This window comes from Acomys minous, assembly GCF_964271855.1.
Source record: "Acomys minous genome assembly, chromosome: 15".
In the NCBI taxonomy this organism is placed as follows: Eukaryota; Metazoa; Chordata; class Mammalia; order Rodentia; family Muridae; genus Acomys; species Acomys minous.
Genome location: NC_140497.1, coordinates 71348020 through 71371936, shown reverse-complemented (window position 1 = coordinate 71371936; position 23917 = coordinate 71348020). Strand labels below are relative to the sequence as shown.

Here is a 23917-nt window from a genome sequence, read left to right as displayed (position 1 = left end):
TGCTTGTGTGGCAACTCCTGTTTAATCAGTTTCTGTCCTTCCTGGCCCTACAAAGATTAGGGCAATTATTAGAAAAGTTTCAGTCAAAATGCTCATAGGTCAGCTTCTACAACAACCATCAATTAACTTGAAAAGGGATGTTGACAGGGAAAACAACTGGTATCACAAGTCTTCAATTCTGGGCTGACATTTTTTTGTTTTGTTTTGCTTCGTTCTGTTTGTCTGTTTTGTTTTTTAAATAACCTTTACAGCCTTCTTTTGCCTTTAATCGTGTAGCGATAAAAAGTGAAATGACTAGGATAGGGGGCCTGGAATTGCAAATGAAATTCTTAATTAATTTCTGTTGATAAGGGTGGGCATAAAACTAACTAGCTTGGTTTATAATAGATATTTACAAGTTGGGCAATGAAGGGAAGGCTACTTGTTCTTCAGATGCAGTGGGTGGGTACCCTACCTCAAAATAGTGTCCACTGTTTCCTGTTTCCAGGTGTTTGTGTTCTTGTGTGATTCCTTCCCCCACTGCAATTGAGTTGTCTCGACAGCTAGCATGCTATGGCATACGTTCTGGAATGTTGAACCTAGATTCTATTATAAAATACCACAGCTGCTGTTCAGATTTCAGCTATCTCTGAGGGAGAACCATGCCACTATGCCATGGCAGTCCTATAGAAATTTCTAGAGGCCAAGGAATCAAAACTTCCTGCCCAAGGCCATTGGTTGGAAATAGATCCTTAGGCCCAATCAAGTCTACATCTACAGAGCCTCAGTCCTAGCTGACAGCTGAATATGCAATCTCATGAGACCCTGAGCCAGATCCACCAACTCAACAGTTCTTAAAAATTTCAATGTCAAAGGCTATGAGAGAAAATACATGTTCGTGCTGTATTTTGGGGTAATTTGTTACTGAGAAATCAATAAGTATATAGGTCCCATTTTTATCAATGGTTATTCATTACAAATTTTCTTGGTAAACCTAACCTCTTAGTGACAATGGGATATTACCCACCAGAAATAAATGTATCTCTGATGTGGCTCACAGTGCACTCTGTAGGTGCATGTCTGGACCTAAAGCAACACATTTTCTTCAAATGATAACAATTGAGATGCAATATGAATAAATTAATAAAATATATTTTTTTTTAAAAAAAGAAAACTCAAAGCATGAAGTGCTTTGGAGATAATTGCTTTGTGCTACTGGAAAAGCTTCATATGGTCACTGGTGTTACTACGGTGGAGTGTCAATCACAGGGGAAAAGATGACATGACATGTCACATGCTATTACACTGGAGCCACCAGTCTATTACTCAAGAAAGACCAGAGCAGTTATAACTGTGAATATGAACTAACAGAAGAGAAATTTTTTAAAAAATGGAAAGGAAACTGTATCACTTATATCTAGTTTTCCTAATATTTTCTGACTCTCAGTTTAATTGAAAAATATTCCAAATTCTAAATACTAACAATCAATTCATTGATCGTAGAGAAACTCTGAGTATTATTTCTCTCTTTTAACCAATTTGATGATTGGCTGAAACCTAACAAGAACAAATAGTAGCAGACAGTGACGTAATACTACATAGGGTGCAGTTCAAAATATAAGTGAAAAACATCAACTAAAAAAACATGGTTATAGGTTTGGCTTTTGAAAACAAAACAAAACAACAACAACAAAAGAATTCTGGTGATGACTTATCAAAAAGACTATAAAACAAAATGTAAGAGGTTATGAATAAAGGGAAGAGGGGTAAAGCTTAAGGAAAAGAAAAAATAAAAGTTTCCTAAGAAGTAATCTGCTTACATCTTCACAGAAAAGAAGACAAAGCAGGGGAGAGTTAAGTTGAGGGCAGTCCTAAAGGATCCTGGGCAGGCAAGCATGGGTCACGGGCAGGCAAGCGTGGGTCATGGGCAGGCAAGCGTGGGTCACGGGCAGGCAAGCGCGCAAGAGGTTAGTTCTACTCACTGTCCAGGGGTTTGTTATCACTTAGGAAAGGTTGCTGTTCCATGATGTCCATTGGAATTTTAATACTGGGGACCTTTTCTGAGTATGGGCAGTCAGACTGTGAAAAAAATGTACAACAGTTTTTAGAATGTCTTCTCTTTCTTGCTTCCCAGTGTTTACCCAAACCTACCGTTTACCATGTCCACCTACTAAAGAGAAACGCATTCAGTATTATTTCCAACTGCCTAGCTTTGCAGGCTCTCCACACCTTGACCCCTCATGTTTGTTTTCCCCTCTTCTGAGTTAATGGGGCCAAGTTTCTTGAGGCTCAAACCACAGCAAGGAGATTTCTACAGCCTAACTGTAAAGGGCTCCACTGTTGGATTCTGGATCAGCAAGCCACACACAACTGTGAAGTGCTCCCCAACTCCCAGTTGGCAAGCTTTGCTTGTCGTGTGCATGAAGTGAGAACACTCCCAGTGAAAACAGATTAAATCCAGGAAAATTTCCAAACTATATATGGTCTTAAGATTCATGTTTTGTTTTACAGTGTTCTCTGATTCTGTCTCCAGGAAAATCATGACCCATATTCCTGCCCGAACCAATTTTAAGACCTTTTGGACATCCACTAGCAAGGAACCCTCTATAGACTAAAAGTATCCTTTCCTTACTTTACTACTCTCAGGAACTGTTTTATGACTAAAGATTCATTCCAACTTGCTTTTGTCAACAACATTTATGAACATAAGGAAAAAAAAAGAGAAAATAAAACCAAAGGCTGATCAGATAAGTAGGGAATCATAACCAGAAAAAAAGAAAATTAGGCAGCTGGGCAGCTGTAGAACTTCTTAAGAACAGACCACCTAGCCAAAAAATAACATAGATTTCCATTAGAACTCTTTACTTTTTAAAACCTCAGTGATCATGTCAGTATTATTTGCAATAGATAAATTATAGAACTAAACTACATGTTCAAAAGCAGAATCTGGACAAAGAAAATGTCACACACACACACACACACACACACACACACACACACCACGAATAAACATTTTTTTGGCCATCAAGAACAAGCAATTCAAGTTGTTTTGAAAGAGGGTAGATGCAATTGGAGATAATCATAGATCATAGTATGTGAATTAAGCCAGTCTCAGAAAAATGAATATTATAGACTTTCCTTCGTTTGTCGTTCATAGATTTTATGTAGACATATAAAATCATGGAGTAAAACTGTCTATGGAGACAAAGGGGACCAATGGAGGAAGACCAGCTCAACATATAATAATACAGTACACCTGAACTTTAACATTTAATTAATTTTAAAAATCAACATATTGATTCCAACTCTATATTTGGAGTAAAGAGATCCAATTTATCTCCTTACTGAAAATTTCAAGGGAAACACTCTTTAACTGAAATAAGCAGAGTGAGGGGACAGGGGAGAAGGGAGGAGGAAGAGGGGTGGGAATATATCCCAATAGAAGAGTGTTTCTTTAATATTGTGAGACCCTGCGCTCAATCATTAAGACTTCAGGAAGAGAGCCGGGCATGGTGGCACATGCCTTTAATCGGGAGGCAGAGGCAAGCAGATCGTTGTGAGTTCGAGGCCAGCCTGTTCTACAAAGGGAGTCCAGGACAGCCAAGACTACACAAGAAACAAACCCTATCTTGAAAAACCAAACCAAACCAAAAAAAAAAAAAAAAAAAAAAGAGTCCAGGAAGAGAAAAGAATGGGGTGGAGTGATCAAAAAACAAACTTGAAGGTAAAATCTATTGCTTACAATGAAAATTCCTTTATGATTAATATGCAGGGGTTAATGAGTTAGAATATCTTTTGATAAGTAAGATGATATGCCTAATTGACAAAAATTAAAATTCATTAAAATGGCACATGTACCTTTCTTCGTGACCACGTCACAGATGAAAGTTTCCTTTGAAACAGCGCCCAAACAATAGCACTTACACACAGACACCTGGGCAGCCAACTCTTAATTACAGGCTACTAGGCAGCCTCAGAAGTGACCAGGGGCAGACCAAGTATGTTGCGAGATAGAATTTCCACAACATCTGCCCATAAATATAAAAACTGTGATGCTCGAGTCCCGATACAGCCACATGTAACCACAGACCACCCCCCCCCCGCCCAGAACCCCTGAATATCAAGAGACATCCTCCAATGCATAATCTTTAAATAAATAATGGCTTCAACATATAGAACCTACTGCCCTGATATACTCTAAACTGCCAAGCATGTTCACTGTGTATGAACAAATGTGTATGAACATCTGCCATCTTGACATGCATGTGGTAGGGAAGAAAGGACATAAGTGAGCACTAACCAAGGCATTTCAAAACAAAAACCCTGTCTGTGACATGCAGCAAAAAAGTGGTAAGAGTTATCAAAACAAGAACACTGTGTGAGTACAAGTCATCAGAATATGAAAAAAAAAAAAAAAAAAAAAAAAAATATATATATATATATATATATATATATATATATATATGAGTTCTGGAATTAGTGTAAGGAGCTCATTTGATCCAACTTTTGTCAGGAGAGAGAAGTACATTTAAAACAATCTCCAAAGGTTGTATCTTGTTTTAAATAGTAGAAATGACGTTACACTGTTAGTTGCCCCATTAGCAATGTGTAATGATTTTCAGTTTGGTTCATGAGTACGAACTGCCATGTCTATTTTAGAAATTCAAGATTTGATTACCGGTTTAATCATTTTAATATCTCGGGCAACCTTTGTTTGTTTTTTTTTTTTTTTTGTCTTGAATGGTCCAAAAATTCATTTCAAGCTTCGGTTTCTAACAATGTTCAAGCACACACATCGTTCTTCTTGATACAGTGTGTTAAGCTCTGCTGCAGTTTAAACCCACAGTCTACTTCTTTTTCATCACTGGAAACAGAAAATCTATCCACCTGCTCTTTCAGAGGATGGATGCAGACAGCGCAGAAGCTCTCTCAGACCCCCTTTCTCTATAGCTAAATGTGTCTCGTATATTTAACCTTTTCTTATTAGATCAATTTATCTGAAATCCAATTCTGTCTGCTGCTTCCCTTTGCTGTACTCTATCCATGTTCCATGAGAAGAATAAGACCAGACAGCCCGATCAACTACAGACACACAGAGAGGCTTAGATGAGAGCTCTGTCTTTGCTACCCAACCCCCCAGCTGTGCACACTTAGAAAAGTGATTTTAATATACGTATCAAAGCATCACATCGCACAGTTTAAATATATACAGTTTCATTGACCAGTGATACCTCAAGCTAATTTTTTTTTTAAGTTTCTGAAAAATAAAAAGTCAGCATTTACCTATAAAATGTGAACAAAAGTATGCACTTTAAGGAGCTGTTATAACAGCTGGAGATAAGGTATGCTTAGCCAAAGATATTAAGCAATTAAAAATTAACTATGTTCCTACTTTAGGATTGCAGTCACACAAGCCAAATCGTGTGAAATCATGAGAAGCACTGTTGATGTTGCATCATCAACACCAGAGGAAATCCATATAGGTCCTGAGTCTGGCAGAGCTACAAACAGTCTTCCCAGGGAAAATCATTTGATAAAATTCTCAGTCAAAATCACTGACTCCTGTCCTCACAAGGCTCTAATCATTTAGAAACTGTGTTATTACTTCAAATAGGCAACAATTTTAAAAGGAATACATTTTGCAGCATTAATAAACAAATGCCCTTTACCTATGTGATTGGGTTCTTTAAATGTGGTTTTATTTCTTTAAGCCATTCTGTCATTATGGATATATTAAGGGTTCTGAAAGCCTTTAGAAAATGTTTTTTTTTTAAAAAACAAAAAATGAAAGTGGAAAAACGCATGGTAAACAGGGTGTGATGGGTAACAGGCCGGATAACCATTTGGAATAAAAGGGCCATTTTTCACATTTTCTCTCTAACTGGCTTTACATGGACACTGTGGAATGTTCCTTACATCATCATTGTCACTATCCAAACTTCCTTTCTTCTTTTTCTTTTTCTTTTCATCTTCCTTCTTTTTCTTGTCCTTTTCTGGAATGACGTCATCAAGGAAGCTGAGGTCATGCTGGGAGAAGAGGTAGTCCATACCTTTTCTGACAGCTACGAGTGCCAGAATCTAGAAATGTAATAACCAAACAAGCATGTCAGATGACATCATAAGGATGCTGCTGCTGCTGCTGCTGCCCATCAGCATCTGCAGAAAACAGGAATGTCAGATGACGTCATAAGGATGCTTGATGATGCTATCCCATCAGCATCAGCAGAAATCCACACAGGTCCAGAATCAGACACAACTGCTCACTGAGTGACCCTCAGACAGTCGTCCTAGGGAAGTTGTTTGATGAACTTCTCAGAACTCCCCTTGTTTTGTCCATAGAGATGTATGATTATATTGGATCAGAATATGGATGAAACGAAATTTTTTTCCAAAACCATTTCTTCCCATGTTTTGAATAAAAAATTAAAAGCTCAAATGTAAAGATAGCTTTCCTATAATTATCGAAAAAAATTTAAATTATACTTTTTAAATTAAATGCTTACTATGTTCCTGCTCCTCGCTGAACTCTTAGGCAATATTAGTTCATTTATTCCTTATAACAAACTACAGAAATATATTATTTCCATCTTACTGCTGAGCAATCTGAAGCTTATTAAACACTATGCTAGCTAAGGCCATGATACCAGTAAACAAAAAAATGCAAAGTATACCACTATCTGCTTTTTTTTAAAAATTATATTTTATTTTTATTTACATATATATGTCTGTGTGTGTACAAATGTGTGCAAGTACCAGTGGAGGCCAGAAGCGGGTGTCAGAATTATGGTCAGCAGTAAGTACACAAAGCACTCTTAACTGATGTGACACCAGTTCAGTCACTTTCAGCCACAAGTGATTTATAGACTATATTTAATATCCTGAGCCCCAGTTTTCTGCTTCTCAGGCCAACATTTTTACCTCTGTATCTTTGGTTCTACGAACTACTTTTTTTTTTTTTTAATTTTAGTCAGCATACAAATACCAAGTTCCATTATATGACTTGCTATATAATGTGTGACTTTCCCTCTTACCTTTCCACTACAGAGGTTCATCAACATTAGCCGATCAACAACAAACGACACAGCCAAATCCCAAAAGGGGTGGTTTGGCCTCCCGGGTGACAGCGGTCTCTCTCTACATTACACTCCATAATTGAGACACCTGTCTCCTGAAGAAACAGGTAACATCTGCCCTACTAACATTCCAAAACCATTTCTGAGCTAAAGGAAATCCCTGGAATGGTTAACACTTTACAAAAGTAAAGTGTTTTCTTATATTTAGTACAAGTGATATGGAATTTACTGGGTATATTTCAAATTTATTAGAGGTAGCTTTATTTTCCTGCTTTTAACAAACAAGTGGGCAGGTAGAAAGCCATAATAGGTAAATGTGAGTCACTTCTCACATTCAGTTTGTTTTACAGTGAATTAATACAGTTTAAGTGGGAAAAGGTATGTACAGAACCATCAATGAAAAAAATCTTGCTTAAATAATGAAGGTAATATCTTAACCCATTTTTTCCTATGTCCCTGGGGGGGGGGAAGAAAGAAATACAATTATAAACAGCAAATATACAAAGAATAAAATAATAATCTCTGTTATGACTAAATTGATTTTGAAAAACAAAATAAGCGTATGGTATAAAAAACACTTTTCAGAATTATAGATATAGCAGGATGGAAATGGTTTTGAGGTTTGTCTTATGAGTTGCTGCGTAACAGTTTCTTCCAAGATTGAAAGGAAACATGCTGCAGAGAAGATACTTAAACAGGAAGGCAAACAACTCAAAATAGGAAGTTTCTGAAACCGATCAGACTCACCAGGCCACTCCCAGGCAGAGAAAATAATAAAAGCTGAGAGTCCCCCACAGACCAAGAAGCGAAACTGAAAAGAATGCTGCAAAGAGCACTCTAAGACCAAACCATCTGCCTGGAAGGGCCTCAGACCAACTGAGGCTCCTGGAAAGGACACTCTCCAGCCTGTTGAGCTACCTGCAGGTTGTGCAGTGTGCTCCAGGCTCCCAGCTTTGTGAGCTGTCACCCATGCTGGGATGGACCTTGGTGATGCAGCTGCCTTGGAGTCTTTTCTGTTCCTGTAACACCTCATTCATATTTCTGTAAGTGACCCCAGTAAAGCTCATTGGCTCACCAAATTGGGCTTCCATTGTATCCGCACTTTGGTCTGTTGTGGGTTCCTATCTAGGGTGAGTAGACTGTGTGTTGAGTCTCTTTAGGAAAAGCTTTGTCATACAACATGTGTATATATGGGCAGTTTCTTGCAAGAAATGGAATTACAGTAAAGTATAAGATTTGGTACTGAGGCAAGGCATTTGCTTGCATTTCCTCTTTCCCTTTTGATTCAGAGGGTCAGCTATCTATGTCACCTTGGTTAATGTCACAGGAAGACCGGAGTCCAGTCTTATCCTGAAAACGATGCAAACCACACACATCTCAAAAACTCAACTTCTTCTCATGAACTCCACCTTTTCCCACAAGTTTACAAAAGCCTCTACCGTTTGGGCTGAAGTATGCTTTATTTAGATTGGATCTATTATTCAATACCTTAAAAAGCATGTGTTCTGCTGCCTACTGCCTGCCAAACATTGCGTTATACGCTTGGCACTCATCGTCAATGCTCAGAGCAATAACAAAGCTGCTCTCCCACTGATGAGTTCATGGTGGCTCAAGGATGTTTGCTGACCAGCAGGAACCTGGGCCAGGAGCTGAACTCAGGTGGACATGATTCTAAGCCTCCACTCCCATGAGAACCTTATTGCAACACCATGAGTTGAAAGCTAGAAAAGACTAGCCACATATGTTAGGCATCTAGGCTTCCCATGTCACAAGACCTATACGACATGCCTAAAGTCATAGCGTGCCTCAGTAGAAAAGCCTACCATGACTGGAAAAATGATAGCAGCCACTGTTGACTTGAGGATCCAGAGCAGAGCCAGGCATAACACCTGCAGGAAGGTGAACAGGTGGACTCGGCGCAGGGGGACGTGGCGCAGGTAGATGAAGTCAGGCTGATGCTTCAGGGGCATCAGAAGCAGCTTGAGACGGTCCATGAACTGCAAGGAATGGGAAAGAAAAGCCAATGTGTTCCTTGAAGAGCCGATGGAGTCATTTCCACTCTGCTTACCTAGCCGTGAGTGATTTCTATTGTATATGTCAGGCAAGCAGTGCCCTCTTCCCAGGGCAAAGGCCTGGGTTAGGGACTAAGGGATTTACATAAGCACAGTCAAGTCATGTGGCTAGTATTCTCATTTTGACTGATTTTTAATTTTATTTTTACAGAGATGCTTAGCAGGTATATAAGATTAAATGGGCACCAAAGGCTAACGTCACAAAGCAAACAAATTCTAGCTGTCCATCCTCTACGTTGTATGTGTATTCTCTGTCTCTCAACTCAGAGAATTCTGCGCCTATTTTGGTAATGATATGCTGAGGGAAGACATCTAAATTATGCATCTGCTCCTGCCTCGGTTGCCTTATCTGAGCGAAGAAGCGCACATCATAGGCACATCATAGATATTTTAAGGGGACAAAGGAAGCACCCAACTTAAAAAAATGGGAACGAACGTGTGCAGATGATGCCAATGAACCACACGTCCATTAGGTCGTAATCTGATGGACACATCCACATCCACCACTGTGTTGCCACCTCATTCCAGAGGAAAAGCTCCACCATCATCCAGCATCCATGGGGAGTTTCAGGACACAGACAGTAAGATACAAGAGTCCGGGAGAGGCTAACGCAGCCATGTACTGAGCGGGACTTGAAAAGGTGGCTATGAATGACTGCGTCAGGTGCACCTTGAAGATGAAGAGCTTAGTTGGCACTGACGACGATGGGCAAGATGATGCTCAGCAACTCCTCCCAGGGACTTTCATAGAGAGACGCTGTATGGACAGCTGTGGAACTGACTAATGATAAAAACTCAGAATAGCGCTGAGTTATCATCTTTCTGCACGGAAAGGGGAAGGAAAAGAAGTCAGTGACATGATCACAGCCTTCTTTGGAGCCCACTGCCTATTTGAAGGGTTTCTTTCTCTATTTTTTTTCTTAATCTATAGAGATTAGCTTTCAATTTTTAAATTTAATTTTTAAGTTTTGCAAAACCAATCTCATCCAGAGTTGAAAAGAGAAAGAATCAAGAGAGAAATAAGGAAAGGTGAAAAGGCATTTGGGACAATAATAACCCTTCAGGGGCTACCCAGTTCAGATGCTGTCACTGCAATGCACCCCCACCAATCATTGTGAGATGGTTGGCTCTTTTCTTCTCTTGTAGACAGATATTCAGTTCTAGCCACTGACCAAGCCCCTGGGACACTCCAAACAAACTTCTGATTTAGATTCAGTCATTAAGGGCAAACAAACACTAATCAGTATTAATTCTAGGCATCTGATGCTCATATTGTCCCATTTAGGAGAAGAACGAGGTATTTATAATGGCAGAGAAGAATAAAATATTTTTACAAAGTGGTACCTCCTAAACACTTGGTCAGCACAAACAAACTCGTGTTCGCGTTCACCTAGCGCAGCCCATGGAGAACCACTTTGTGTTTTGTAACAAACATCCCAGGGCAGAAGAACTCATCCACTGGATCAAAACCAGGAATAGGAAAATAGCTCCGCTTTGCTTTTGGGGGGTCTGGCCATTTGCCCAGATCTATCTGACTTTAAAACCAAGTTAATAGAAATGCAATAAATGAAAACAAGGGCTGTTTTGAAGGAGTTCAAATGAATTCTTGTGATGTTCGCAGAACATGCAGTCCTTCCCCCATTAAGACATCACTGAGTGCTAAATAAGGCTACAATTAACAGGGTGCCAGAGAGTGGCGGAACTTCCAGTTTCCTGGTGCCAATTAAATTAAACCTCCATGGAGAAACAAAGTCCCTCACAAAGTTTTCCCTAGTAAGTTTTTAAAGAGTGGACCAGGGACAGAGGTAGGGGCAGGGTGGTCGTTTTAACGGAAGCTGTGAAAGCTGGACTTCCTGATGAAGGCAGTACCGGATACACATTAGCTTTCATTGCTTATTGCTGAGCTCAGGAGTGCACAGTGCAGAGCTGCCTGCAGTCTGTAAGGGTTGAGGCAAGTGCATACACACCACCCAGGGAACACAGTGGCTATCCATTTTATTGAAAGAAAAGAGAAAAAGAAGTTGAGGTAATAGAGAGGCGAGCAAAGAATAAAAGAAAAAAAAAAAGAAGACGAGGAGGAGGGGAAAGAGGAGGTCGGCAGTGATGGTGGCAATAGGGACACTAGCGCAGAGCTCATTCCCTCAACAGGTGACATTTAGCATCCCTTTTCAGTAATGGGCATCCAGGGTAACATTTGTTGACACCGCCCAGCTTTGTGGATGTCATCAGAAATGAAAAGCAGGTAAAAGGTAGAAGAAGTAGGAAATAAATGTATTTTAAAGAGCCTGTGGTTAATGATTAGTGCCTTCATCAAAGATCTATTACCAGACCAGTTGTGCCTTGGGAAGCACACGGCTTGCACAGAGTGCCTGCGATGGAAGCTTACCTGCACACCATTCAGTGAGGCCACCCCCATATACAGGAACACGCCATACAGAACAGGCATGGGGATAAACTGGGAAGGAAAATGATGGAACCGCGTTAAAAAGTGAGAATATTTAGGGAGAGGAATAATTTAAATAAAGGCTAACTCTGAAACTAAAGCGCAGGATATAACAGAACATCTTCAAATTGGTGCCTTTAACTCATCAATGGATAAAATTCTAAGCCTTGTCAATAAAGACAAAGGGACCTCGCAAATACATTTCATTTTTGTTTCTTCTTTTTAAATAACGGGCACACATGACCTCGACAATACCGTTTTAATGGGGGAACTGTTTTGCTTTCCTTTGCTCTTAAAAGCAGTAGACTATGCAACCCAGATGTTTGCGTGGGCTATGAGGTTCAGGCAGAGGCAGCAAATTGCCTCACTCTGGAACCAGGATCCTTTTGTAATAGTCTGTTGGTTTGCTCCTTATGGATTTTTGCCAAATGATGTATCAGTTTGGTGTGTAAATACGTCTTTCAAGAAAAGAAACATCAAATGACCATCCCTTTTCTTTTCTTCTCAGGACCATTAAGAATACAAAGTAATGGGAACATGGCTTGCAAGGAGCGTGAAGCACCTGGGAGCAATTAGTTACACATATGGGTGAGTGCAAATCTTTTAAAACTCAATTAATATTTATGCATTACTTAGTAAAACATCCTTTACACCAACAAGAAGCATTTTAACAACGGGAAGTTCTAATGCAATTTTATTTTCCCCTAGAAATGCGAAATGCAAGCAATCACATTTGAGAATCAATATTCTAATTCTGAGAAGACCTCTGTCTTGATGACAAAAGGCATCAACCTTGGGTTTGAAAAGAAGCTCAAGTAACTGAAGGACTTTTCAAAGCTAAAGTACTAAAACTGAAAAGGAGTAAGGCTAGCCAGCCAATCTGCATGCAGGAGAGGCCATTCTAACCGGAAGGTGAGGTATTTCTTAGAGGGCAGAATTTTAACACTACTCCATGTATTAAATAAAGAGCCATTTCTAGAACCATCTTACTGCAATTGCCAGGTGCTTCTCTGCCTCAGACCTTCAGGCCACGATAGAGAACTAGTGACTCCTAAAGTGGTCTAACGTGGGCTGCCATTGCCTCCAGTTGGTACCAGTTACTCATGGGAATGCTCAAATCTCAGTGGAGAAAAGACGCATTTCTATAAACTGTCGAATGTTTCCTCTAAAAGGGATTAGTGATTTTATAACTAATTTCAATCATGAGAGCAGAAAATAATAAAAATGAAAAGAAATTGAATGCTGAGATGGGTAGGAGGGCCAGGCTGGCAGGAAGCCAGCACGCTGTAATACCCAGCAGTGGCCACAGAGAGGTATACAAGTCACACTCAAGCCACCTGTGCTCAGACACAGGCCTCCATTTCTTCTAGAACAGGAGTGCTTAAGTCACTGACAACTCTCTATGTATATTTTCTAAAAGTGAATAAATAACCTTAGCAAAGGATCAAATCGACGTCTCTGGTTCACTTCTAAAGCATCCATTTCCCCTCAATATGTCATGATTTCTTTTCAGTTTATTGCTACATTTCCACTGCTAGGACTAAAGAGGGAGAAGGGGATGTGGGAAGGGACAGCTGACTCATGGGAAGCCACCTGGGTTTCCTTGGAGCTTACTTATTGATCTGGGTAAAACATTTCTCCAGATTGGAAGCATCAGGAAGGGTCTGTCCTTCCCTGAACTTAACTGAGGGTTTTTGTTTTGGGTTTTTTTTTTCCTAATGTGTTTACTACCATAGCAGAGGAACATTGTGCCTGGGGCTTTAGATCTCAACTTATGTTAACAAATTTCTTCTGGTCTCCATACAAGGCAGAATGGCATGGATGGATGTAGGCAAGAAGGTAACTAGGGATATGAAGATACATACGTACGTACATACATACACACACACACACACACACACACACACACACACACACACACACTAGTTGGGAGAAAACAGTACATATAAGAAAATCTGTGGAGTTGATTTTTGGTCAGCTTCAATATGATATAAATGCTTATGATAGTCTCGTTTTCTTCACAATAGTACGTATCAATACAAATCCCAGAATGGAATTCTTAATAAAACCTGACAGAATTGTTGGGGTAGAGAGTATATTTTATAAAATTTAGTTCATGAATCATATAAGAAGGCCAGTTTAAAAAAATTAATCACACTAGAACCACTGATCAAAACAAAGTTATATCAAAGGAAGAGGAAGAATGCTTTTAAAACCGAAAGCAACCAGGGTATGGTAGCTCATGCTTGTTCTCTTAGCATTTAGGAGGCTAAGGCAGGAGGGCTGCAACAAGTATATGAGTTCAAGCCCAGCCTAGGCTACTGTGACAATAATAATAAATAATGAATCCTACCAAAAGTCTAAAAATGGGATCCCATTTTAAATTGAAGCGGGACAATACAGTAATAGTGGGCAATCATTTCTATAAAACAAGGCAGTAGAAGTTAAAATTATCCATTTCAGAGGCACATCAAGATATCTAAATTGTAAACTGTGTAAATAATTATGTCATCAATAATGTCCAAGAAACAAAAAAGACAATTACAAAGAAGTATTATATTCATAAACACTAAAAGTGAGAAAGTGAAATGAGTGATCCTATAATCATATAGAATAATATAAGTGAGATAAAATCAAAATAAGATTTAACATCTTAATATGATGTCACGAAATTGTCAAATTTTGGTAAATGTGTCTTTATATTTTTTCCTTGTATCTTTTGGTGATTCACCCATAGTAGTAGAACACTCCCAGAAGGGAAGACGTGAAAAAGTTATTTGATTAAAAAGGGGAAACTGTAGTTGTCCAACACTGGATAAAAATTAGGTAAGGACTGAGATCTCTCAATGGTTTTATGGTCAAAGTGTGTGTGTGTGTGTGTGTGTGTGTGTGTGTGTGTGCGCGCGCGCGCGCACATGCGTGTATGCCTGCCTAAAATCAAGAGTAAGGTCCTGATTAAGACATGGGTGACAGACATTGAACAGACATGGGATTGGAGTCTAGCTACCAGCTGTAGAATGCTGAGACACTTGTTCCTATCTCTTACTCATTCTTATCTAGAAAGCATCTATGATAAAGATGACGTAACAGAAAACATCTTACCAATTAATTAATTAATACGACAACTAGCAAATGATAAATGTAGATCTTATGCCATCCTTATCCTGAAGCTGCCTGCAGCTGCCCAACTACTGGTCTTTCTGTTTCCACATTGATGGGGTGAGGTGGGTGTGGGGGTGAGGATGGCTGGGGTACAGGGAGGGTTGGCTGTAAGCCCTACTTTACTTAACGTCTAATATATTGTTCTTTTAGCTAACTTGTCTTCAGCAACATGTTACTAGAACAATGACCTGACTCCCTTAAGCCTTAAAAGCATACACTGATAAAGAAGCCACCAGTATTTGGCCTGGAACGAGGTCTGAAGGGGAGTTTATGAAAGTTATATAATTTTCCACACAGAAGGATTCCAAATAAGATCAAAGAATCTGGGAAAAAATAATATTATGGGAAAAGAAAGAAGAGATTCTTTGAAGCCTAAGAACCATGTTTTTTTTTTAAGGGCTCACATTCTATGAGGATATAGGGCTTGTTTTATGCCAGAACTTCCAGAGTTCAAACATAACCTCTACAACCTAAGCTTTTTGAAGTCTAGTGATTTTTTCATATTTTTTCTAACTTCAAAGTGAAGATAATTATTCATATAGTTCTTATAGGTACTGATGGAAGACTACATTCTTAAAATTCTGTGATGATTCCTTAATCTAAGGTCAAACTCAACAGACAGTAGCTTCTATCATCATCATCATAATCATAATCATCATCATCATCATCATCATCATCATCATCATCTCCAGCATGGTTTCCCTGCTTCCAAGGGTCAAGATCACATGGGACATCAATAAGTACCCGCCAAGTACAAATTAAAGGCACTCTTCTACACTTCAGTACACCAAACAAATCTTAAAGGTAATTTTTGGCCACGCCTCATGTTAAAGATAAATTAAGCCAAGCGAAAGCAACAGGAACAGCAGTGAACTTTACTTGATCTTTATTTCTTGAGTCTTGCCAGGAAAACAGGGAGAGTCAGCTCAGGGAAGGGCCTTTCATCTCTTTGCTGCTCTGGGATCGCCACTTACAGAACACTAGCAGAAGCTGGCAGGCAGCTTTTCCACTGTGGAGTCTCAGGAAACGCTGTGTCACCAACCTGGGGCACCAAGTATTTCTACTCCCCAGCAGTTCTGTGCTAAAGCAATGATGCGATTCAAAGGTACCTGTGACTTCAGGTGGCCAGGGTCAAGGGGTATCCTCGTTAGCTTAAAGCTGGGACACTTTAGTTCCTTACATCCCTCCACATGAAAGACAGGTTTCAGCACAGAGATCAAAACAGAGGCCATAAACTTTATTATGATCAATGTAATGTTGTGTTAGCAGGCAATCACCTAGGCTGTTCCATGCATGCAAGAAAATTGCTCAAATTGTCTGAGACCATTAAATTTGTAAGGAGAATAAAGAGTTTGGCATGAGAGGTACTGGACTATTTCATTTAAAAAAAAAAGTCACATATACTTCTTGTTCCCATATATTTGATCTAACTTTCAAAGGCAGAGTCTTAAGTAAAACTATTCTCTCAAGTTGTCACCTGTTGCTTTAAAAAAAAAAAAGACACAGTCACATGGAGGTCAACCGGTGACACCACTCTCTGTGTGAATTCTGAGGTTAATTATTAATTGTACCTTTTCCTTAGCTGTGGCTTACATTTCAGTTAAGCTGGACCCTTAACATCTGCTTCTTCCTGTACTGATGTTGTAAATGTTAAGAAGGCATCTCTGACACGTGCACATAAGTTGCAAAACGTCAGCCATGAGAAAGGCATGTGACCTGAAATGGCCAGCCTTACTGGGCGACACGGGTCCTGAAGTAAAGAACTACTCAACTGAGGAATAAAGGCTCCTGAACAAGGGCTGCTTCATTCATGTAGCGTTAAAAAAAAAAAAAAGTAAGTTTTTTTCCATGGTCTGTTGTGAGCTAGATTGGCAAAACAGTTTCATTTCCCACGTTTGGGAAAAAAAACCCTGGCTTAAAAATGTGTTGCTGAATTACTTTTTTTTTTTTCACTAATGGTGACAATGACTCTTCAGATGGATCAAAGATGCCAGACAGAAACTGCCACGGTGATGGATTCTAGCAGCTCAGCAAAGCAAGCCAAGGCACAGGCTGGTACAGGACGGCCCCCAGGGAACTGCAGGTTCTGCTCCCTGCAGCTCCCTGCCTCTTCTTAATGAGATTTACCTTGTCCTGTACATACTATGGTGCTCCACATACATATGGGGTAAAGGGTTCGCTGTAAAACTCCAAGGGCTTTTACTTCAACTTCTCTACAGGGTGAAAGACAGGAGGAAGGTCCGCTACCAAGTATGAGTTTTGTCAATCTTTCTAAAGGTAACAATTTACACAGTATTTGTTTTCTTTGTCCCTTCCAAACCATATATGACTACTTGGCAGGTTCTCCATGATTAAAATCATCTTTTTTTTGGTAACACCAACACAGGAATTTTAAATACAACTGCCTTTTCTGAAGCACAGGATTTTATACCGTTTTAATGAAAATAAATCATATACAAGACAAAATGGAGGGTTGGGTGATGATGAGCAAATCTGAAGACTGATCTGCCTGCCTCTCCTTCCTCAGAAGCATCTCTCTAGAAGGTCCCATAGGAGCGAGGCTGTGTTGTAGCAGTGTACCCTACGAGTCCACCTGCAGGGGCTCATCCGTCTACAGTACAGGGTCTTAACTGTCCCAAGTGACCTCTCCAAATGTGGTCTTCACTGCCCTTGGGGTAAAGGTGTCTCTAAACATCTCCACCAGCATCATCTGCTGGAACCTGCCTGGGGAACAGAAAAGCCCAAAGCTCTTGGCAGAAGGTACAATGCTTCAAACCCGCTGCGCCTTTACAGCCACCTTCTTGCCCCCCATAGAACTGATACATGGGGTTTCCCTTTGCCTCTGTGGGTCACCTGAGATGCAACAGCCCTTCATGATCCTGTCCAGAAGTTAACCAGAAAACTGAGAGCACGGAAACCAAGAATAAGCAGTGGATCATCAAGTAGTTTAACTATGCACCAATTATTTCATACCAAATGTATGCAGTAGTCTAGATACTTAAAAGGCAAAGTCAGTCTCCAGATTCAGATGTTATAACTCCTTCCTCTATGTTTTGTTGATTTCTCCCTGATATAAACTTGCTAATCTGAGAGAAATACAGAGCTTGCTGCCCACTGTTATACCCAAACACCAACTGAATGTTTTAGAATCGTGTACTGTCTTTCCATTACTTGTATAGCCAAATGAGCATCCAAAAGCCTTAAAAATTAAATAGTGCATGTTTATTTATTTGCTTGTTTAGATTTTACTTGAGACAGGGTTTCTCTGTGCAGCCGTGGCTGTTCTGAAACTCATTCCATAGACCAGGCTGGCCTCAAACTCACAGAGATCTGTCTGCCTCTGCCTCCCAAGTGCTGAGATTAAAGGTATACAATACCACCACCCAGCAAAATCAAATTGTTTAAAAATAAAATTTTTCAGTTGGAAATATGGTAAACTATTGCTAACAGTGATTGTTCATGGTTGTTGGATCCGGGTGATGTATTGTGCTTTTACATAGTAGTTCAAGTAAAAGATGAAAATTACCAATAATTAGTTAGGGGTGTTTTTATAATAGAAAAAAAGAGAGAGAAGCTAGCTTGTGTCATAAAAGCAGAAAGTTTCATAAGCAAAAACATAAACTTTCTTCTCTGGTTCTTTTTCTTCATGGGGCCATCCTATGTATTTTGTTCTATCTACGCAGATACCCACCCATCAATCAACCCATATGTTAATGTGTAACCTTTCAAATATTCTACCATGCAATGATTTTTCAAAAGTCATTTCTAAGCCCAAAGTGGTGCTTCACACCTGTAATCCCAGCACTCTGGGAGGAGAAGACAGGTGGATCTCTGCAAGTTTGAGGCCAGCCTGGTCTACAAAGAGAGCCCAGGACAACCAAGACTCCACTGAGAAACCCTGTCTCAACTCCCCTCCAAAAAGAAACCTCAAACCAACAAAACAAACAAAGACAACAACAAAAAAACAAACAACAGCAAAACCCTATTCCTTTCTAAAGTTTTCCAATTAGAAATCAGTCTTTTTATTCTCACTGCCCTTTCAGGATTAAGAGGCCTTCTGATGGAAGAAAAAAAAAACAGAAACATGGTTATCATTTAAAATAGGGGAAAGAAATCCACAGTGATCATTTGAATCACTAGAGCTCTGTGTCTGGCTAGGGCAGGACTTAGGGACTAGCAAGTGGACAGGACAGACAGATGACAAAGGGAGTGAGAGCATGTGTGGGGCAGGGAGGGTGACAAGTCAGGTGGACATGGATGGCACTGCCCTTCCATAAGTCAGAAGAGTGGTTGAATATTGGTGATGTCAGAGGCTTTTCAAACAGTAACCATAAAATAATAGTGAGGGAAGGAATGCAGGAGTGAGAGGGAAAATCAAGGCAGACATTCTTTACGTCTCTTTTCTAAATGTGCCCTGCTTCCATGTACCATGAAATCTTGCGAGCACGCCACATTCATGTGTCGTGTTATCAGTCAACGTTCTAAAGAAGAGGAAGAAATGAATGTTTTGTATATTTACCTTCAAGATGGGAGCCATGAAGACTGACAGGCCAGTCAGAATAAACACCAGGGTTCCGGTGACTCTTTGTTCCCTGAAACAAAATCCAATGATCAGCGATCTAATTCCTATTTTCACAGACGTTCAAAGAAAGACCAGATCCGTGTTGGGCTAACGTATCAAAAGTGTTGACAGAGTGCACTTCAAATCTCAAGAATATCATATGAGTTTAACATAATTGTCAACTACCAAACAAATCTTAAAACTATTACAATGTGATTTGAACGTATGAAGAAATAAAAAATGGTTCTTCTAAAGTTCTGCTCCTGTCAGAACCAGGCAAGAAAAATCACTTGCTCTTGGTCCATCAACTACTGGCTTCTTTGAAGCCCCTTATTTTTCAAACAACTTGTCCTGTTGTGCAATTATACCTTCTTTCATAGGAGACAGAGATTACATTGTCCCGTATTCTAATTAACAAGCAGCTCAGGGAAATTTCATGAGTGCAATAAATCTCACCAGTCTCATTTCCAAATCTGCAACAACGGAAGTACTTTTTTAACAAATATGATCCCCATCTGACACCCCCTGCCCCTAAGAAAGAATCACTCACTGTCGAGGCGTGGGAAATAGCTGTTCTCTTCTGTGAGCTATGCACCCTAGCTCTTGTGAGCAAAGCTTGCTGAGACAGAAACCCAAAGGCCAAAACCAAACTAAACACTCCAACAGAGTACAAAAGTCTTCTAATTTAATATTTGTAGGGTCTCAAGTTCTTAGGGAACAGAAATGGGCTGGAAAACAAGAATTCCGACTCCTTCATGGGATGCTGGAAATTATGGCGACTTAAGGGTTCCAAGGTTTGACACAGCACGATCTACAGCACTCAGCTGTGTATTAAAGAAAATAAATCACTTGTTTATATTTTTATGTTGCACCATTTAGTGTTGCACTAATCAGAAAACTGACATACCCTACAAAGTGAACTAAAAGTTATTATCTATTCTTCCTATTAAAAAGTCCTTCCTGGAGAAGACAATTTAGGAATAAATTAACTGTCACCATCCACTTTTTTTTTTTTTTTTTTTTTGGTTTTTCGAGACAGGGTTTCTCTGTGTAGCCTTGGCCATCCTGGACTCACTTTGTAGACCAGGCTGGCCTTGAACTCACAGCAATCCGCCTGCCTCTGCCTCCCGAGTGCTGGGATTAAAGGCGTGCGCCACCACACCCAGCCACCATTCACTTTTTATCCACAGATTGTGTCCACTTCCTTATGATTGACACAAAGATGTATACACGTGTTTTTTTTTTTTTTTAGGGCCATTATCCTGTGACAACACACCTCACTCCCAGAAACTTTGGTTGTTCTCCAGGCGCAGAAGTTTCTGTCTCCATCTTCAGACTGTCGATGTGCGCAATGGAGATGACAGTAGCAGCCACGTACCAGGGAAGAGCCATGAAGGAGCAAACCACCATGAGGATGGCGACCCAAAACAGATCCAGGTGATACCCGGCTCCCTTCTGCAGAAACAAGTCACAGCACATGTGCAGAAAGCACTCATACTTGTCATCTATGGTTAGGCACAGGAATGATGATAAAGACACTTGATAAAAAAATATCCAAGGAAACACATGTAGAATGGACTTTCCCTTCCTCATAATACTCTCCCAGGGACAAGCTCTCTCCTCCAGCACCTATGCAAATGCTACTCTATTATAATTCTGAATAATTGAGACCTATGCCCATGTCTCAGGATCTATGCATTCATTATATATTAACCTTTCTGCAACCAGTTTTGTAACCCAAAAAAATGAAGGTAGGGGCCGTATTTGGAGAGTTACTGGGACCATCTGATGAAGTAACCACAACAAAGGGCCTTGTAACACCTTACAAAGAGTGTAGCTGTTACATAGTAAGTACTCACTAAGCGAGGAGGTGGTCAAAGTGGCGGTGGTTGTTAAGATAGCATTTGCAAAGAAGCACACCATCTTCTCTGTGTGACAGAGGTGGTACTAGGCGTGTGTAGAGATCCCCCAAACAATCCTGAGACGGTATGTAGATGGTCACTTCTCACTTCTCGTAGCCTATGAGAATATTTGCTTAAGCACTTATTACCCACCATCATTAGGGCAAAGAATACTCCCTTAATCAATATAGGCTGATTTCAAATACCAGCCTATGGTCACAATAACATTTACTGGCTGGATGAATAGACAATGCAACAAAAGTTCTGGCTCCTTCACTCACTAAATAAATACTGTTCATCATGTCCCCGGTGTTTTCCTGTGGTTATATTTCCCTGCTCTATTTATGAAGAAATCAAAGGCCCATACCCCTGTGGAGCCGGAGAAACTAGAGCTCTCTATTCTCACAGCATGAGGGCGTGGTACCAAGAGTCAGGCTACGGCTGAGCCAAGAGAATAGAGAGGCTGGCTTTGGAGAGTGAGGGTGTGATTTACACCAGCAACCCAGGGCGTGTTATCATTCACATCCTGTTAACAGTTTGTCCGAACTCTGCTCTAACACAGTCACCAAGATTTTACCCATGGCTTGCACACAAGGTCCATGGTCCCAGAGAATGCACGTCAGGCAAGGGAGCTGACACAGAAGCAAAGGCATGTTATCATAAAGCCAGGCTTGACTGGGCACAGACCTCTGCTCATGAAGACACATGTATAGAGTGAGTTCACCTTAGGAATGCACAATTATATAAATTGAAAGGTGAATAAAGTAGGCGAGAAAGAGGCAAATATGGGTTAGGCTGACATAAACTTATTCTATAACGATCAAAGAAGTAAATAAGATATACTTGGGCTCTCAATCAGGCAGGCTTTGTTCCAGCAAAGAATTGACTGGCAACTTAGTACCAGGCAGGAATCCAGCTGCTGCTGACACCTTTGTGAACAAATAAACAGAATTCTGCTCTTGCGGAGTTTCCCTCCTATTATGCAAGACAGTACTGAACGACATACATCTTGAAAATATATAGCATCTTCCTTGGTAATAAGTCCCAAGAGGAGCCAGAATAACTTGGGACTGCATTGGGAGTAAGATGGGATACCACTGGAGGACGTGCAGTAGCCGAGTGATCTGACTGCTGTGTTCTAAGCACTGTGGCTACTGTGTTAAGGACAAATTGAATAGGGCCCAGGGCAGCAGGACCAGTAAGGAGGCAGATGCTACAGGTCATTTAAGAGATTATGATTATGAAGAAAGAGATGGTTGGATTCTGACTGCGCATTAAGAATTGCGTTCTCCTACCAGTGTGTGTGTAGAAGGACCGGTGTGTAGAGCCTCATCTTTCCTGGTTCTCGCCCTTGAATTCCACACCAATGCCACACTCAGCCACAGGAGATCCTTCAATGTGTTTCCCTCACTAATGCCTTCTGTGTCCCTGCTCATGGTAGCATCTACCTGGCATACGGTCCACTCTTCTCCTTGGCTAGTTTCACTTAGTGAAAACTGAAACTGGCTTTCATCTTTTCTGCTGGGTTAAGGACACTGAGTCCAGAGATGAAAAACCCAATGAATTTAGTTCCTCAGGTGTCAACATGCAAGGCTTACTAACAATGCAAGGCTTACCATGTCTAGGTCAATGTCCTCCTGCATATATTTAGAGACATTTATATGTCTCTAAGATCTAGAGACATAATAATATCGAAAAGAATGAAAAAATGCCACTGCCATAAACTCTTTAGAAGCCAAACACTTACTTTATAGAAGCCTTTCCTACAAGCCATCTTAGCCATGGGTGAAAGCAAGCCTCTCCTAAAGGCACGCCTTGGCTAGAAGTAACTGAATGACTCCATTTGAATGGAAATAAAACAATGTGCAAATAGTGGCAAATAGTTTTCTACAAAGTTGCCAAATACAATTAGCCAAAAAACCATGAACGTAACATTTACATAATTCCTGATTGTTTCGTGGTTCTTCTTGCTGTTTGTAATTATTTACTTACGTGTAATAATATAAATGTATATGCCAGAAATATAATATAATACAATATAGTATAATATAATATAATCTTTTGGTAAATAAACCAAAACCCCATTTTAATGAATGTGACACTTCCCTGATCAAAACCTTTCAGTGGCTTCCAGCGTTTACTTATAATACAATAATAGTGAAAACTCAATAGTATAAAACCATCTGTCAGGATATATATGAGCATTTATTCCTTATACCCTGGCCAACCTCTAGCAGTGTCTAGAGATATTTCTTGGTATCATAACTTAAAAGAAAGGGTGCAACTGGCAAGCCAGAACAGAGACCAGACCTACATGGCTGCCAGTACATAGGACAAGCACTGCCAACGGGACTGTTCAAACGAGCACAAATCCTGAAGCTAACAAACCTCGTGTTGTGTGATCTGAGTCTACTACTATCTTTGACCTCAACTTGAATCACTTGCTCCCCTGGCCTGCTCTCTGCTTCTTGACACAACAGGCTCCTTCTCACTCTGGGGCCTTTGTGTGGCAAACTATTATGGAATAAACATATATTGATGACTTATTCTGTTCTAGGCCCTGTGCTTGATTAAACAATGAATAAGACAAGCAGACGTTCTTACGGAGAATGCAGGTGATTAGCTCATCAGGCAGTGACAAGTGGTCTGACACACATGCACACGTGCAAGACACAAGGCACTAAGTAAGAGGGCTCAGCTCAAACCTTGATGTGTCCTTCAGGAAA

At 40.2% G+C, this 23917-nt stretch overlaps 1 protein-coding gene across 4 annotated transcripts in view; it reads right to left on the bottom strand.

The window, feature by feature from the left end:
* The window catches only part of SLC4A4 (solute carrier family 4 member 4), a 320437-nt gene that overhangs the window by 5405 nt on the left and 291115 nt on the right, over positions 1 to 23917 (bottom strand). For 2 of the 4 annotated variants that reach the window (XM_084758173.1, XM_084758176.1), the window contains exons 18-23: positions 20567 to 20745; positions 19249 to 19321; positions 11511 to 11579; positions 8876 to 9049; positions 5896 to 6057; positions 1962 to 2058 (exon numbers count right to left, since the gene is read on the bottom strand). In XM_084758173.1, the coding sequence (XP_084614299.1) occupies positions 1962 to 2058; positions 5896 to 6057; positions 8876 to 9049; positions 11511 to 11579; positions 19249 to 19321; positions 20567 to 20745 (754 nt within the window). The remainder of the gene's footprint in view (positions 1 to 1961; positions 2059 to 5895; positions 6058 to 8875; positions 9050 to 11510; positions 11580 to 19248; positions 19322 to 20566; positions 20746 to 23917) is intronic. The other 2 variants (XM_084758174.1, XM_084758175.1) reach the window with 1 other exon arrangement.